At 37.0% G+C, this 17,537-nt stretch overlaps 1 protein-coding gene and 1 long non-coding RNA gene across 3 annotated transcripts; one reads left to right on the top strand and one right to left on the bottom strand.

The window, feature by feature from the left end:
- Positions 1-5,340: 5,340 nt before the first annotated feature.
- LOC148971557 (uncharacterized) lies at positions 5,341-12,922 on the bottom strand. The gene is made up of 4 exons (XR_016147153.1): positions 12,810-12,922; positions 8,637-8,715; positions 8,442-8,504; positions 5,341-6,312 (listed from the first exon to the last, which is right to left on the bottom strand). It is a non-coding gene; the product is annotated as an uncharacterized LOC148971557 (long non-coding RNA).
- Positions 12,923-13,032: 110 nt separating this feature from the next.
- Positions 13,033-17,537, top strand: tex47 (testis expressed 47). Of its 2 annotated transcripts, XM_039651064.2 has the most exons (8): positions 13,033-13,160; positions 13,965-14,037; positions 14,182-14,285; positions 14,929-14,975; positions 15,372-15,579; positions 15,718-15,874; positions 16,641-16,695; positions 17,366-17,537. In XM_039651064.2, exons 1-7 carry the CDS (start codon positions 13,077-13,079, stop codon positions 16,676-16,678), a joined length of 711 nt encoding a protein of 236 aa, XP_039506998.2. In that variant the 5' UTR covers positions 13,033-13,076; the 3' UTR covers positions 16,679-16,695; positions 17,366-17,537. The 2 variants fall into 2 exon arrangements, with proteins under 2 accessions (XP_039506998.2, XP_039506993.2); XM_039651059.2 differs by lacking the exon at positions 16,641-16,695.

Raw genomic sequence — 17,537 nt, 5'->3', positions numbered from 1 at the left:
TCTCGCTTTGGAAGGTGGAAGCTGCAAGTTATCGCGGTAAAAGTTGAGTAAAAGTTAGCAGTCCTTTTGAAATTATTTTCACCGAGGGAACGTCTTTAATGCAAGTTACCATACTGATGAAGGCAAGTGCAACGTTAACGTTGATTAATGGTAATAGTGTCCCGTTTAAAACCATGACTTGCTTTAACGTTTTTCAAATTGTGTACAGTCATTAAGACATATTTACTCGTATTTGTTCTGTGTATGACAACTAATTTGCGTCAGGGAGTGAGGGTGGAGGAGGGGATATTTACATTATGTTAAAATGCCGTCTGACTGAACTGTATCATTATTTATACCTTTTTAAATTTGATCACAAAGATCATAACATTACTTGCTATTCTGCGTTTGTTGCGAATTATCTTTCAAAGAAAGTAATTTCACTCTGATGCCTTAATGGGAACGAATGGGAAAATCCTGTCAGGGAGTTGCGCCGACGGGGTGGGGGAGGGGATGTTGCAAACGGTAATGTTTAACGTTCGTTAATCGACTTAATTACCCGTATTGGGAAATCCTGAAATCTGTGGCAAACCATATTAACAGCTAGACTGGATGTATTGCAGATATTTCAGTTTTGCCTAGTCAAAAGGAAATTTCAGATATCTACAAAGACATATTCTTCCTTGGACAAATGACATCACTTTTACTATTCATTTGTATAGGGTTCATCATTACAGATATCTAATTCAGTTGGAGATATCCCCTGAATCCCAACTGAATTGTAGATATCTGTAATTCCAGTTTGAGATATCTACACTTTGATTCTGATTCTTGTCATAACTCCAGTTCAAGACAACTTTAATCTGGGTTTCAGTATAACCCCAAATTCAAAATCTCATAAAATTAGAATATTACATAAAAAAGAACAAAAAAGGACGTTCAATACAGAAATGTCGGTCCTCTGAAAAGTATAATCATGCAAATGTTATGTATATAGTATATAAATGTTTATGTATGTAAATATATTAGTTTCACCTTTAAATTACTGAAATACATGAACTTTTGCATGATATTCTAATTTTAATTATTTATATATATATATATATATATATATATATATATATATATATATATATATATATATATGAAGAGTTCAGATGCAAAAGCCTCTAAAAGCCATTTGAAATTTTCTTTAATGATGATTTTTATCAAACTTGTATATTTATATATATATATCAGTAATTTCACTTAAATGGCAAAGATAATTACCTATTAATTGTTATTTAAGTGAAATTACTGAACTTAAATATACAAGTTTGATAAAAATCATCATTAAAGAAGAAAATTTCAAATGGCATTTAGAGGCTTTTGCATATATATAATAATATGGGCTATTTAATAAATTAGATAATAATTTTCCACAAATAAAGTAATTGTTTAAATAGGAATATATGTGAATAAAAAGGAAGTAAAAATACTGTAACAGGGCACTATGTAACCTGGGTAATCTGGTAATTTTGTGCGCACACAAGGTTGTAACGGATTGACCTAATTGATTGGGGTACCAAGCAGGTTTTTAAACCTACTATATTTCATTTAGTCAGTCAACCATACAAAGGATTCAGACATTTAAAAATAAAGTATAACCCTTAATATGTGGATGAAGAATTAACACACAAACAGCAATAGGCTCACTTCATATAAACTGTTATTAGTTTCTTCTTTTAGCAAGATAATATTCAGTGAGGGGAAAGCATTAATGATTCACAAATGCCAACACAGGGCTGCAGACTGCGACCAAATGGTCGCATTTTGCAACCAAAATTTGAGAGTGTGCGACTGAATTTTACACGTTAATTTCTTTTCAACTCATTTGGGGTGCAACCCCCCAGTTTCACATTAGCCCTTCTTGACTGAGTTCTCAATCCAGCATAGTTGCTTGCATATGCACTTAGACATTTAAGTCCATTCAGACCAGCACTGAGCAACCCGTCCACTGTGCAGTTCAAAAACAGTTTTCTCAGCACTAACATAAGAATATGTAAAAAAAAAAACAACAACAACAACAACAACAAAAAAAACAGTACTTGTTTGGTTTTGTCCAGTCAGTCAGTTAGCGAAATTATCGGTCCTCCATTGTCGTTTGAACCAATGGTAGTTTCTCTGAACATCCAAAAGAACCATAAATCCAAAAGCAAATCAACTAAATGTTCCTTTTACCTCACAGGGTTTTTGCAGGGATTAACTTCCCACATCTTCCCACTGCACAAGGCCTCTCCAAACTGCCATCTTCAAACTCTTTTAAGCCATGTGCTCCACACATCATGTGACTCAGTGCATCATGTGACTCAGGATTCAGAACATCATGTTCGTCACAAGGTAACGCTAATTTTACATACAGCATACAGTGAAAATGATATGAATATGACACCGTGGATATAGCACAGCATATTTTAAAATGCAGGATTTAAAGTTTTGTTCACATTCACTCGCATCACACAGACCAACAAACGCACACTTCACAAAATATCACAAATGGAATTGATTAAAGGGTTAGTTCACTCAAAAATGAAAATTAAGTCATTAATTACTCACCCCCATGCTGTACCAACCCTGTAAGACCTTCGTTCATCTTCGGAACACAAATGAAGATATTTTTGATTGAATCTGAGAGCTGGATCACTCCTCCATAGACTTCCCAAGGGATTAACTAGCACTTGACGGCCCATAAAGTCATTAAAGAAAATGTTTAAATATTCCATGTGCCTACAGCGGCTCAATTATAAGTTTATCAAGCGACGAGAAAACTTTTTGTGCGAAAAAACAACAACATAAATAACGACTTTATTAGACTATTCCATTACTTCCTTATGGGCCTTGAGACGAGAATTGAAGAGATTTCCAGAACGCACGCGCGAGAACTGAGATGAGGACGTTCTTCTTCGACTACTTCTTGTTACCGGCTGTTTACCGCTTAGGAGTATTACCGCCACCTTGTTCTGATAAATTGTTTTAAAATTCAACCGCTAACAAGTATATTACATTCTAAAGATTTATTATTGGCGTTTTTGCCTTTAATTAGAATAGGGAAGTATATAGATGATCCTGAAGCACAACGGCGCTACATGGTGACGCACTTACCCACAATGCTATCAGCACCGACAAGTATGTTACACTCTGAGTCAAAATGTGTATGCTATCATGTTAAATTTGAAAATTGTAGCTACTGATGCACCCAGTCAGGTTCAAAGCACAGCATTTTATTAAAACTGCAATGCTAAAACGGTGCAATATTTGTTCATTTTGTCAATCTAAATAACAGTAAACCCCTACAGAAACAGAAGTGATGTTCATGTACAATTAACGAGAAAATGAGAAAATAGAGCTAAAGTCATGTGTAGTTGTTTAGTCAAACTCTGTTTGAGGTGATGGCAACTGCTGCCTAACAACGTAACAACCAATCACTGCAGACCTAGACTCCAGCAGATCAAGTGTAAAAACGATCTTTAGGCAGCGCTCGCTGGCAGCCTAATCCAAACGCCATGAAAAAGACGATTGCATGTTATATACATTTAGAAATGATTAATTTTATATTTAGAAAACGAAATAGGCACAATAGTCTGGAAACATCAATATTTTTCCATACTCTGATTTATTTTTTCCATACTTTTCCAGACCTAGAAATTAGTCAAATCAAATTCCATACTTTTCCAAACTGCATAGGAACCCTGTGATTGCTTTTTCTTTTTTCAGTATTCCTCTCTATGCAAATGTTAAATTTAATTCATTTTATTTTTCTGTCTCCCTCCAGTGAACGTGGCAGTGAAAATGGGGCTCAGTAGCAGTTCAAAGTAGATTGGCATTACTAAACCATTATAAACTCCAACATCCACACTTTGGACGTACAAGCCGTTATCCATGTACGTATTCTGAATGCCCATCCACATTTAAGACATGGACTGCTTTAATTGTACATGAAAGTAGAGTGCATTCTACACGAGGAAGTCAGACACTAAAAGATTTGTCTATATTTAGCTGCCACTTATGTTCATGCAAGAACTTAGCAAATGAAAGGGAGTACTTTGTTCATATCAATTCACATCTGAAGAAAAAGGAAAACGTTAGTTGTATGTTTTCTAGTGCTGTCAAACGATTAAAATGTTTAATTGCGATTAATCGCATTAATGTCATAGTTAACTCGCGATTAATCGCACATTTTTATCTATTCTAAATGTCTCAATTTCCTCTTGATACATTATTTTTTTCTCATTTTAATGCTCTTATCAATATGGAAAAGTGGAAAAATTATTATTGAAAATAACATTGGAATAGTGTTCAATTTCACACTAACATATAGCCTATAAATAATCTATCACACAATGTAACACTGTCTATCAATAAAAGGGTGAAAGAAATACTGACGAGGTCAAAAAAAAGCATGTGAAAAAACTACAAAGTTTGCTAGGACAAAAAGACTGTCAATCGCACGATTAAAAAAATAGCGCCGTTAACGTCATCCCTCCATGCCAGGGCTCCAGAAGGCACCCTGAAGTAAGAGAGGAGATTGCTGTTGCCGACCCTATCCCAAAGACACAATTCATCAACAAGTACAAATCCAGCTCACCTACTGATTTTGATTCCCACTATTCTGTATTACTGTTGTGATTTAGTTTTTAGCCTACTGCTCATTTCATTTTCACCTTGATTTACTGAGCATGCTCACCTGGATAGGCATAAGAGCGGACTAGTTCTATTACTCATGTTGCTGTTATAATTTCAATGTTTATTTATTTATTTATTTTTCAGGCCTATTTATTTGACCTTTATTAAGGGCTGTACACAATTATTATTAATATTAACAGGCCTACCTATAATTTATAATTTTTCATTCACCCTTACCAGTGTCAATCACCTCAACTAGGCAGATGTTTCTTAGCTTGACAGCTTTGATGTTATTTGTATTCGAAAGTAAATAAATGGGAAATCGGTGGTATTTCAAATTAAAACAAAGTGTGAAGACTCGATTACTACGATAACTATTAATGATAAACTAATATGGCTGTGCCAGGCTAGTAATGAGGCCTGCTGGCGGTCAGTTTGGTCTTGGTCACACAATTCTATTTTATATAGCCCCAGCCCCCCCATCACAGTCAGGAACGATAATGTGGCCCCCAGAGAAAAAAGTTTGGTGACCCCTGCTCTATAGTTTATAATGATGTATTGATTTTATTTATATGACCATTAATGACTAGCCTGGGTTTCCCCATGATGCATTGCCGCAGCGCGATTTTATGCAGCCTGCACACCATCAACCGAATTTTCCCCTGAAATAGGGAACCAATCACAGAATAGGGAGGGAGCACAGGCGCATTTGGTAGACATTCGTAGCACCCACTAATACGGCTCTGGGCATTCGTAAACCACGCCTCAAATACGAGAAAATGAACATGTGGTTTCCAGACCAGGTTTTATTCTTAATGATTAGTGGTTAAACAATGCCCCATTGGCACTAAGAGGGAAGTGCAGCTTATGTGTAGCATTATTCAGTTTGACATGTAATATGCAAAATGACAATGTGATATGTAAAATGGCATTGCATTTTGTATTTAAATTTACATTTTACATTACCATTCTAGCAACGATTGGTGCAAAATAAAAATGAAATGACATAATTTACATTTGCAATTTCATACACTAGTTTTAATATGCATAATGAAACGCTTTATAAGTGGCAAAATTAAAATGAAAATGCATTACAGAAATGATCGCCTACATACACGTAATAATCTTCGGAAATACTACCTTTTCTCTGATCTAAATGATTATGCTCGTATTAGCTCAATTTTTTCAACAGCTCAAAACACCAATATAGCCATACGCTGTGTTTACCTGTTGTTGCCGAGGCCCGCCTTGATGCAGTGATTGACAGGCCAGGAGGGGGCGTGGTCGGCTCGGATTGCATTTTCAATGTGCACATTGAATTTTGCTACATCCATTGCGGGGCATTTCGTGAAAATGCAATCGCGAGTGTCACATAAGCTTCCATACTGCACTCCATAGTGCAGAGGCATTCTCAGATGCAGAAGCAGTGGGAATCTTAGATCCAGTACCAGTTGTAAAGCACTGCGTATATCAGAGGGAGGGTCAGTCTCAGAGTCAGTGTGAACTTCACTCTCAGTCCCAGAGGGAATTCTATAGGAACATCCATTTCAAATGTCTGCCTCACAGATGGTGGTTGAGCGTCAGTCTCAAAATAAGAGTCACTCTCTGAGTCGGTGTCACTCTCGGATGTGGTGTTACTCGTAGAGGAGTTGCACGTGGGAGTCTGAAACACTGGAAAAAGAAAGCAGAATATATTTATTTTTATCAGTAGGGCTGGGTATCGATTCACATTTCAATTTCGATTCGATTTCGATTCACAAGCTCTCAGTTCGATTCGATTTCGATTCCTGATTTGATTCTCGATTCGACTATAATGAAGATGTAATACAAATCCTATATTTATAAAAAAAGAACAGTGGACATAAGTTTACTAGTGGTTAATTAATACAAAGAAATTAAGAGCTATAAACCTGCATATAAAACTCTTTTTGTTTTAGGTACACTAAATGCATACAAAGAATAAACAGGATTTTGATGCAATATGCAAAAAAAGTCAGAACAGTCGCACAGCTTGATCAAACAGTATCATGTTATTTTATGTTTAAGATAGATAAATAAATATATAAATATTTAGACTTTTTTTTACATTGATCTTACCTAAATGGTAATGTAATTTTTTTGTTTATTTTGTTTTTTTGTTTTTGTTTTAAGAGTTTATGTATGGAAGCTTGATTTCAATCTTTGAATTAAATTGAAAAAAGTAACACAAATAAATACAATAGAATAAAGACACAAATTAAGAGACATTTTGGGGTAGTTTTTTGGGTATGTCAGAAATACTACAGAAACTGAATAAAGTAATCCAATGTAAAATAACACTGGATAGTCTTTTTAGTCTAGACTGAATTAAATACAAAGGCTATTAATTCTGATTGCTTACAATTAATACTATATTCTGTTGTTATGACAACAGAATTAATGACTGACACAAATGGCTGCGTTCACTTTAAGAACTAGTGTGCGAATCCATTACTGTTTCATTAACTTTCTGTTACACGCGTTTAATGCTAATTTAAGACATTACCGACTGTCTTTAGGAGGTCACTCACCAAGACCAGAGTTTTGACATAATGTCGCGTGTTTTAACTGTTAAAGAGATATAATCCAGGGACAAAACTTTTGTTTCTGGCGAGCTGTTTGTGAGGCGGATTTAGGCTGTGCACGCAGTGAAAGACATCTCTGAGAGTGCGCGAGCACGGGATGGTTTAACATTACTTGTACAACACAAAAAGACGTGAAAATGATAAACGTTAGTTACGATCATAGGTTACGATGCAATGCTGGCCCGATTGTTAAGTGAATATTCTGTCATGTCCCGACTCCTGAACGCGTGTGTGTATCGACAGCTGCAGTGCTTGGCTATAGTGCAGAGAGACGAGAAGATGCAGCACCGCGTCCGCGAGCCCTTTATATGGAAAAAATCGATTCGTGGCCGTTGAGAATCGATTTTGAATCGAACACATTTTAAAAAACGATTAATCGAAAAATCGATTTTTTTGCCCAGCCCTATTTATCAGTATAATGGTTACTGTGATTAGAGAGGTTCACACTTAGTTGACTGCTATGTTGGGAGTAATTCAGTTAATCTTTAAATGACAAGATTGCCCTTTCATCATTAAATCATAAACCAGAAATTAGTGGTGGGTTCAAGTCCACTTAGTCAATTAAGTTTGAGTCAAGTCTGAGTAAAAGATTGGTTTTAGAATTAAATTGCACATAAAAAGGTTAAGCAAAACAAATGTGTTTATGTCTGAGATTTTGGGAGTGGGCAGTGGGAGTCTCAATTCAATTGGCAGACTAATTTCAAGTGTCTGCCTCACAGATGGTGGGAGTCTCAGCTCCATTGGGAGTCTTAGAGGGAGTATGATTCCGAGAGGCTGTGTGAATTGGAGGAGGATGTTGACTCTGGGAAAGCGCTTCCGCACCACTCGGCATTCTGGGCAGTGATTGCAGGGGGCGATGGCCAGTGGGAGGCCAGGCGGTGGCGGCAGAAGCTAGTGAAGACTAGCAAGGTTAAAATCGCTAACGAAAACGAGACAAAAAATTAGGGGGGAAAACATGAAATAAAAATAAAAACAAGGCATTATAAAAAAAACGATAACTAACTAAAACTGCAATGTGTGTTTGGCAAAACTAACTCAAATCAAATTTTAGAGTAAATGTCTTTAGTTTTCGTGTTTGTCAATGTCTTCCACAGAGCAAATAACGTAAGAGCGGCGGGGTCGTTCAGCTGCATTTCCTCTCTGTCTCACACACACACACACACCGCGTCTCCATGAAAACGGGTGTGTTCTTGATACCTTTCAGAGTTGGGCTTGCCCTGAACAGAGCGTCTATGTCCCCGTCCAGAATGACTGCAAGGCCTAGAGATTAAAAACAAGAAAGAATAAATAACACTCATCAAAACACAATCAATGGAGATAATTACTGCCTAAATAATGATTTACTTCATTTGCTTGAATATATGCTCAATGACAGATTAACAATGCGCTCACCTTGATATTTCGAGAAACGCCACTTCAGTTTTCTCTCGGTTGAACCACTTGATCTTTTTTGGTGCCGTTTGTGTTCTTCCTGTTATTGAGGAAAAACACGTTAGCAGGAGACTTATCGTGGAAAACATGTTTGTTGAAAACATAATCTACAAGAATATGCAGACTAGTGCACCGTGCAAAATGACATAAGTACAAATCTTGCAAATTGAGTAGCATTTCGTGAACACTTTTACATTAAAACGTGCTATAAAAATATTTAAAATTCCGAATACAATTTAGTCAGTGTGTTAATGTCGATTGTGCCTTCATTAGAAAGTCAACTAGTCGCAAGTTTGAGGTAAAATGCTGTTGGGTTGTCGATGTCAAAACACTGTGTAAGCTGTGATTCAAATATTAAATGATGTCATGTTATTTTGTTACTCTTTACACTGAATAATATTTGCTGCTTCAATCCAGATGAGCATTGTATAAGGTACATTTAGCATTGGGTGTGAAGTTTGTATAGAAGATGTGTTGATTGTGTAAGAGGTAAAGATACCAAAATACACAACTAAAATGTTGGGTTTTTTTTATGTACATCTCTGAAATGCACTTTCTGTAAAGCTACTTTGAAACAATATGTATTGTGAAAAGCACTATACAAATCAATTTGAATTGAAGAGATTGAGTTTCTGACACTCATGGCTCATAAATGTGTTGAATACATGACTGTTACTGTACATTTTATGTATTCTGTATTCTGATTTCTTTTGATTATTTTAATTTCTTCTATGTAAAGCACTTTAAATTGCCATTGAGTATGAAATGTGCTATATAAATAAACTTGCCTTGCCTTGCCTACACAGTACACACTGTTCATGTGTGTCTTTAGTCTGTTGGCTATTTTGGTTTTTTTTCCTGACACACGTCTCTTACACATTTCACTACTCACATTTCAGAGTCTTGTGTAGACTGTTGACATATTTCTGCTCATATGTACATTTTATGTAGCTACTGGTTTTATTGGTGCATTCATTTTCTAAAATTGTATGTTTTTGTCGAGTTATTATAACACAATACTTTTTTCAGATCTTTTTGAATATTGTCCCTGACAAATAACCCAAATTTAAAAAAAAGAAGACTAAAACGACCACTACAAACCAACTTGTGATTTTGTATATATCCATCGACTTCTGTTGATTTTCCACTGAGATTCCTTCATTTGTCACCCTTACAGTTTTTAAATGGCATTTTATATTTTAAACATTACATTAAAACATGTTTATTAAGCTTTTTTTATTAAAAATTGAATGACAGTTGGGGTTCTCTGGTTTCCTTCATTTCATCCCCTACGCAGCATTCACTAAACACACACACACACACACCTAAAGCTGCAATACCTAAGATTTTTGCATTAAAATATCCCAAAATCACAAGGCCAGTGTTATATATTTAGTTATTATGATGATAACTTACAATATTCCAAATGTTTCAAATTCAAACAATGTTTAAATCGCGAGAAAATTGAGATTTTAACGAAGGAAACGGGGCGTATGAGCAGGGGTTAGCTGGGAGTCGCCAGTCAATCGCGTCATATCCGCTTACCCCGGTTTCCGCTCGTACTACGTGTAGTCCTGGACAAATGCGGTAGTTGTAGTTGTACGTTAGCGTCTATCAAGCAACAAACGTCAGCTTGTTTCGCGCATTTGTTATGGAATGGAGCACAATTATTCTTTTCATTTTTTCTCGGAATGTGAACTGTTGGCTGTAAAGGGGGTCGCACACCGGACGAGAAGCGCCGCGCCGCGTTTAATGATAACATCAGCAATTGTCATTCAAGCAGCTGATTTCTGTAAATTACTGCAAAACTAAAAGCATATTGCAGCATAGGGCGAAGTCAGGATCCATTAGCACCGATTTGAGACAAAAATAATTAAAATTTTATATAAAACTATGTACATGGCGCTTTGTGGCGCAGCAGGATTTTGAACACGGTCCTGAGACGTTGCTGGGCGCCGCGGACAGACGCCGAATGGCGCCGCCGGTATGTGTAGTGTACACTTATAGATAATAATGTGTTCGAATTTTAAAGATGTGGCGCGGCGCTGCAGCTTCTCGTCCGGTGTGCGACCCCCTTAACGTTAATTTTGTGAAACTGTAGCTGTGGTTACTTACACGACATGAAAAGATGTGTCAAATGTAGCCTACATTAAATTGATTTTTTATTTTGTATAAAGTTACCAAGGAGGACCAGCCACGTCAACTCCTTGCAAGAGACCTGCCCCTTCAAACCCTCTCCACCATTGCTTCGTCTAGTGACTCGTACAGTAACTAATTTACTTTTAAACCTGACTTTTCTTGCGGTTATTTCAGTTTAATGAAAAACAAGGATGTCATTAAACGCAACGTTTATAGAAATCGAACTTTACCTCATCCATGACAACTAATTTTCGATTACCGTCTGACTGATTTATCCACGGTGGAGTTGAAAACAACAGTTCCCATCATTCCGCATTCCTCCACGTCGTCATCAAGCAAAGCCATTGTTGTTGTTTTGAATGTAGCGCCCTCTAGCGGCATCTAAATCTTAGGTGTTGCAGCTTTAAGTCCACTTTTGAATGAGATTTAATGACGTCACTTATATTTACAATTGGTTTGCAAGGTGTCTGTGGCTGTGTCCGAGATCTCCCACTAGCCACTATATAGTGAGCTCGCCATTTTGTAGTGCTGTCCGAATGTATAGTGATGATCATTATACCCTATACTAGTCCACTCAATGTATCCCAGGCCAGAATGCATTTTGAAAAGTAGTGTACAACCGATGATGGTCACTAACCCAAGCCCTACATACCATCATGCATTGCGCTGATCGTAAAAAATGATTGTCAATCAACGGCGCCGAGAGACGATCGCGTGTCCGAAAGCGGGGAGTTCACTATATGGTGCTCTCCTCCCTACCCACTACATAGGGTGTATAGGGAGTAGTGGTTTGAGTGTAGATTTCGGACACAAAATGGATGAGTTTTCGTTGTGTAACCGGTGGCTCGCGACACCAATTATAATAATACTTGTCTGCGTTGTGTAGATTAAGACACTGGCGGTTTCACGGGGTTTACTGATACACAAAACACAGAGGATAGTCTTGAGTGAGACGCTCCTATCACTACAAAACAAATGTGACGTACGTTTAGTCACCATGTGTTTTCATCTCCACATACATAGATCAAAGTCAAAAATATAACTCAATCAGGACAAAATCACTGAAATAACCATACAGATATGTAAAGTAACGCAGTATGCATACATTGAAGTGAAAATATAAACATAAAACCAATTATTAAAGTAAAGATTAACTAAGATTAAGAAGAGCCAAAAATAACTCACCTCCTCAGTGCATTAACATGCTTAAGAGGAAGAGGTGGAGACAAAGCAGGAAATTTACAGACTCACGATGACATCACAGCAATTAAAGGGAAAACACCCCATTCTAAGACAAGTATATATCAGATATATGTGAAAGTAAAACTTTTTTTGTGTAAATTATAACAATACATACATTTGAACAGAACGCATTCTGTCCCTGTTACAGTTGCACAGTTTTTACCGATAGGTGTCGCTCTCATTTCGCGCCAAAACCATGATGAAAACTAGATGTGTGTGTTTTGTGAGTCTGCTTACATGCATTGTACATGAAAAGATGAACTTAGCAACTGTATAATATAGATGAGAACACAACTGCAGTTTAATGAGAATAACGAGAAAAAACTAACAAACTTCGAGAGAAACATAAACATGGACAGAAAACTCACCTAACAGTGGAACAAAACTTGACGGAGACACATGCCAAACATGACGGACACACACAAGACGAGGGAAAACACACGCAGGATCTTAGCAGGAATTTATAAGCAAGATCACGGGAATCAATAACCTACATCCCAGTTTTGCTAAAATAAATATCATGAGACATCCATCATCAGATGAATGACATGTTAAGTTAAAGTTAAGTTAGAGTCGCTAAAAGCCAGTGCAACTACCTATGCGAACATGAACACAAGCTTTTCCCTCCAAAAATATATATAGCCTAAAAAACATCTAAGTTGTCACCCTGCCTCTCCAAATGCAACACTGACATTAACCAAATGCAATAAACGCTTAAAAAGTACTTTGGTGTGCGTTTTATTTTATATTTACCGTTTAATAATGCAATCGCTGCTGTCTGTCCATTGAAGAGCATGACAGCCCGCGTCTGTTTTGGAACTATTGGGGCTTCCATGAACCACGTGACAGCCTTGCGGCGACATCAAAGCGTGGCTCTGGTTCACTGTTGTCCCAGTCCCGCCCCTCCACTGATGTTGCTTAGCAGCCAGTGCAAACACACACACACACACACACACACACTCATACACACACACACACACACTCATACACACACACACACACACACTCATACACACACTCATGTCTTCCCGGGAACTGGACTCAGGGTTCGGCAGATCCTCGTCTCTGTTCGCTCGGCTGATGGAGAAACACAGGACTGTCAAGGTGTGTGTGTGTGTGTGTGTGTGTGTGTGTCTAGATGTTCTTCTATTCTCTGACATCAACACTAGCGCACTTTTGCATTATTTTTTTTCCTTGATACTTTGATATTGCTCTTATCCCAGATTAGTTGTTGTTATTGTTAACTAGATAAAACTAAATCGCAAATTATAATAAATACATAAATATTTGATGAGAAACTTAAACAAGTTTCTTTTCGATTTAAGTAAAATAACTAAAAACTGAAATAAAAATAAATGAAACCCATATTGAAAAATATATAAAACATAATAATTTCATAAACCAAAATTAAAAAAGAATAATAAAATGTATAAAAAATAATAGTACATCATACTTAATCTTCCAGTCTTAAAATATGAAAATTCATCTTAAAAATATTACTTCAAGATTATTAACAAAGAGTGAAATAAAAGTATTGGTAAATATTGTGCATAATCAAATCAAACTGCCAGATTATACATAAATTATGAAAATATTACATAAATGCTACCCATGAAATGAGCCTTATAAGACCAAAAAAATAAAATAATATATATATATATATATATATATATATATATATATATATATATATATATATATATATATATATATGTGTGTGTGTGTGTGTGTAAAAAATGTAATTTCCATCACAGAATGAATGGTAGCATTAGTTTGTGGATCTGTAGTCAGGGTCAATCGTGTGTCTGTCCCATCAGCTCTGACACACACACACACACACACACACACACACACACACAGTCAGTTCTCAGCAGGTTTATCATACATCACTTCCTGTCTGTGTGTCAGAAGTTCCTGTTGCACCGGATCGTGGCCGTGGGCCGGCTCTCCTGTGGACTCGAAGACCGGACCGATGTTGCAGGTTTGAGGAGATTCTGTTCTGATTCATTTCAATAATTCTTTTCACAACACACTCATCCACGAGCCCATATCACATGATTAAAGGGTCAGAATGTCTGTATGATCCGGTGTCAAGCTCTCTCTGCTGTGTGTGTGTGTGTGTCAGTTCACTTCGAGAGGCTGAAGGTCAGAGTTCAGAGGAGCCGTCCAGGTGAAGAGGTCACCGGTGTTCTGCTGCTTTACCCTGAACACACACTGATCGTCATCGAGGTCTGAAACACACACACACACACTCACTCACTCGCTCAATATATATATATATAGTTAGTATAGTTCACATGTGTGTATTGTTGTGTGTGTGTATTGTTAGTGTGTAGATTGTCTAGTGCACTCATTGACATTCACTAAGTAGGGCAGATTGAACGATTCAGACACATTCATCATTAGTGCAGCAGAGAATTACGATTATTGTTTTATTTTACACGGCTAGCATTCGTGTGTGTAATATTTTCATACTTTGTGGATAATTTGGTCAAATTACAGGTTTTACTGTATTATATTTACCATTACTATTTTAATAAATTATTTTCACTCACTCTTTGTTTAGATAATCGTGAAGCAACATTTTAAGAGGAACTTTCATATTGTGTAATTAGATTTATAGTAGTTTTAGTGATTGTGTGCTTTGAATGAGCATATTTGTCTCATTTTAATGCTGATATCTCCATACAGTGACAGTGAATGAGAAAGTGAGCTTTGAGAGTTTCAGTGTAAAGCGGATAAACTTTAGAAAGTTTCCACAGAAGAAAGAAAGTCTCACAGGTTTGCAGAAATGAAGACAGAATGTCTATTTCTATGTGGAATATCTCGTGTGACAGTGACTGATGTGAATCTGATGTGTTTCATGCATTAGTGTTCGACTGAAGCGCTGGTGTGTGTCCTGCAGGACCTGAGACACACGTGAGAACACACACACACCGCTCTTCTATTAAAGATCATACACTCACACACACCAAACATTATTCACACACCAGATATCATATTTGATAGTGTGATCAGGACACTATAGTTCATTTCTGTAAGCGAGGAGAGCAAAATAAACTGTGACATAATACAGCCAGATATTCTTCAAAACGTGACGACCAGTAAAATATATTAAAAAAAATGAACAGATATTCAACATAATTCATGTGTGAGAGTCTAACAGACGGATTGTCTTGTTTTTAATAAACTGATCATGTGTGAAATAGTGAAGGTGTGTGACTGTATTGACTGTTTTGGAGGGAGGAGAGATGTCGCTGTGTGTGTGTGTGTGTGTGTGTGTGTGTGTGAGTTCACAGTCTCTCTGACCCGCAGTGTCCTGATCCGGAATCCCAGAATCCTGCTGGTGACCCATGACCTTCACCGCCGACTCTTCCAGCAGTGGAACTACACACTGTCGACCGAGAGCGGGTCTGACGGCCGGCGCAACATCCACTCAGACGACCAGACGCTCGTGAGCGAAACTCTGAGTCGGGTTCTTCGGCTCGGGCGTCTCCTCCTCGACACAGCAGAACACATGAAGGTCACACACTACACACACACACACACACATAGGCCTGAGCTAAGACACTGAAATCAGTGAAATATGTCATTTGGGTGATCAAAAAGTGTTAGGGATGTGGATTCCGATGTGTGTGTGTGTGTGTGTGTGTGTGAACAGGGATCTACAGTGATTCCAGATGAAGTCCTGCAGGACGCGTCAGATGTGATTCCTCCACAGGCCGCAGTGTGTCGTCTGGTCCAGATGGAGGCGCTCTTGAGTCCTGAGCGCTACATGAACATATATCATTCACCACTCCACCAGCCGCTGGACTCCGGTAACACACACACACACACACACACACACACACACACACACACTCTCTCTCACACACACATACACTCTCATATACGGAGGCGTATTGCATTCACTTGAAGAAAAAAAATCTACTCTGTTTTTCTGAATTAACGAGTTAATTTTTCATGAGAAAAAAAATCTGCTCTGTTTTTCTGAATTAATGAGTTAATTTTTCATAAGAAAAAAAAATATTTTGCTCTGTTTTTCTGAATTAACGAGTTAATTTTTCATGGAATTTTTTTTTTGCTCTGTTTTTCTGAATTAACGAGTTAATCTTTCATGAGAAAAAAAATCTGCTCTGTTTTTCTGAATTAATGAGTTAATTTTTCATAAGAAAAAAAAATATTTTGCTCTGTTTTTCTGAATTAACGAGTTAATTTTTCATGGAATTTTTTTTTTGCTCTGTTTTTCTGAATTAACGAGTTAATTTTTCATGGAATTTTTTTTTTGCTCTGTTTTTCTGAATTAACGAGTTAATTCAGAAAAACAGAGCAAAAAGTTTTTTTCTCACGAAAAATTAACTCAATTCAGAAAAACAGAGCAAAAACTTTTTTTCTCATGAAAAATTAACTCGTTAATTCAGAAAAACAGAGCAGATTTTTTTTCTTCAAGTGAATGCAATACGCCTCTGTACTCTCACACACACACTCTCATACTCTCTCACACACGCTGCCTAATGATTCAATGATAAAGACAGTTTTTCTGCATTAGTAACATGGCCTGTCATGTGTTGTGATCATTTAAAGGACATGTTTTCGGGAGTTTTCGTCCCACATCAGTGTAGGTCTCGATTTAGGGGAGGTATGACATCATCGTTTAACCCCTGCATGCGTGCATGTGAAAAAACGACCGTTTCAACCAAAGACAAACCACTTCTCAGATGTTTCTCCCTAGAAAAACAGCCAATGACCTGCAGCTAACAAAAATATCCTCAGCGAATGTAATAATAACACTATTTCTGAATGTTCTCTGAAGCTTATTTCCCGGTTGTGCAAATGTGAAGTGAACATTCCATTTCCTCATTCAAACACAAGGGGAATGTTACTTTCGAATGTTCTCTGAACGTTCCGAAATAAGTTGTTACATTTAAAAGAAAAAAATCTCCAACTGAAAGAATTTCGAAAAAACATTCCATAAATTGGGTACAAATATTTTTCTGCTAATATTTGAGAACTTTATCTAAGATTAGAGAACTGGAAGAACTTTATTCATAATTCTGCCTCTCATAAACGGGTTCATTATTCTGACCGGCTCAGTTTCAGGAGAAACATCTGGAATCTTTGGAGACTCGTTCAGCTCCACTGGTTTATCATCATGACTCTGATTCTTGTTTATTCTCATTCTTTTCTTCAAAAGTCTCATCTGACCTCCAACTAACTCCATTAATCTCTCATCTCGTGCAGTGTCGTCTAGCTAATGAACATTCACTGCACACGTCAATAATGCGCATCATGTTTCTGTGTTTGGACAGAATCTGTGTGGCCGGCGCGGGAACATCTTCAGATCATGTGAACAAATCGTTTCTTATCTGAGCGTCTCAGTTATTTTACTTCAGAAAGTTTCTTTTCAAATTTGTATTTCATTAATGCATGGTGTTCTTGTGAATTATTACTGATGTTATTTCAAAAAAACAAATGTTTATC

The sequence above is a fragment of the Pimephales promelas genome, chromosome 17 (genome assembly GCF_988280905.1).
Source record: "Pimephales promelas chromosome 17, fPimPro1.hap1.1, whole genome shotgun sequence".
NCBI classification, from domain to species: domain Eukaryota; kingdom Metazoa; phylum Chordata; class Actinopteri; order Cypriniformes; family Leuciscidae; genus Pimephales; species Pimephales promelas.
This window is presented reverse-complemented; position numbering and strand designations above follow the sequence as displayed.

Excerpts from the sequence above, each read along its gene's own strand:
- tex47 (XM_039651059.2), top strand. The coding sequence starts at position 13,077 with ATGTCTTCCCGGGAACTGGACTCAGGGTTCGGCAGATCCTCGTCTCTG. Across the intron at positions 13,161-13,964 it reads AGAAACACAGGACTGTCAAG|AAGTTCCTGTTGCACCGGAT; the intron begins GTGTGTGTGTGT and ends TCTGTGTGTCAG. Across the intron at positions 14,976-15,371 it reads CTGCAGGACCTGAGACACAC|TGTCCTGATCCGGAATCCCA; the intron begins GTGAGAACACAC and ends TCTGACCCGCAG.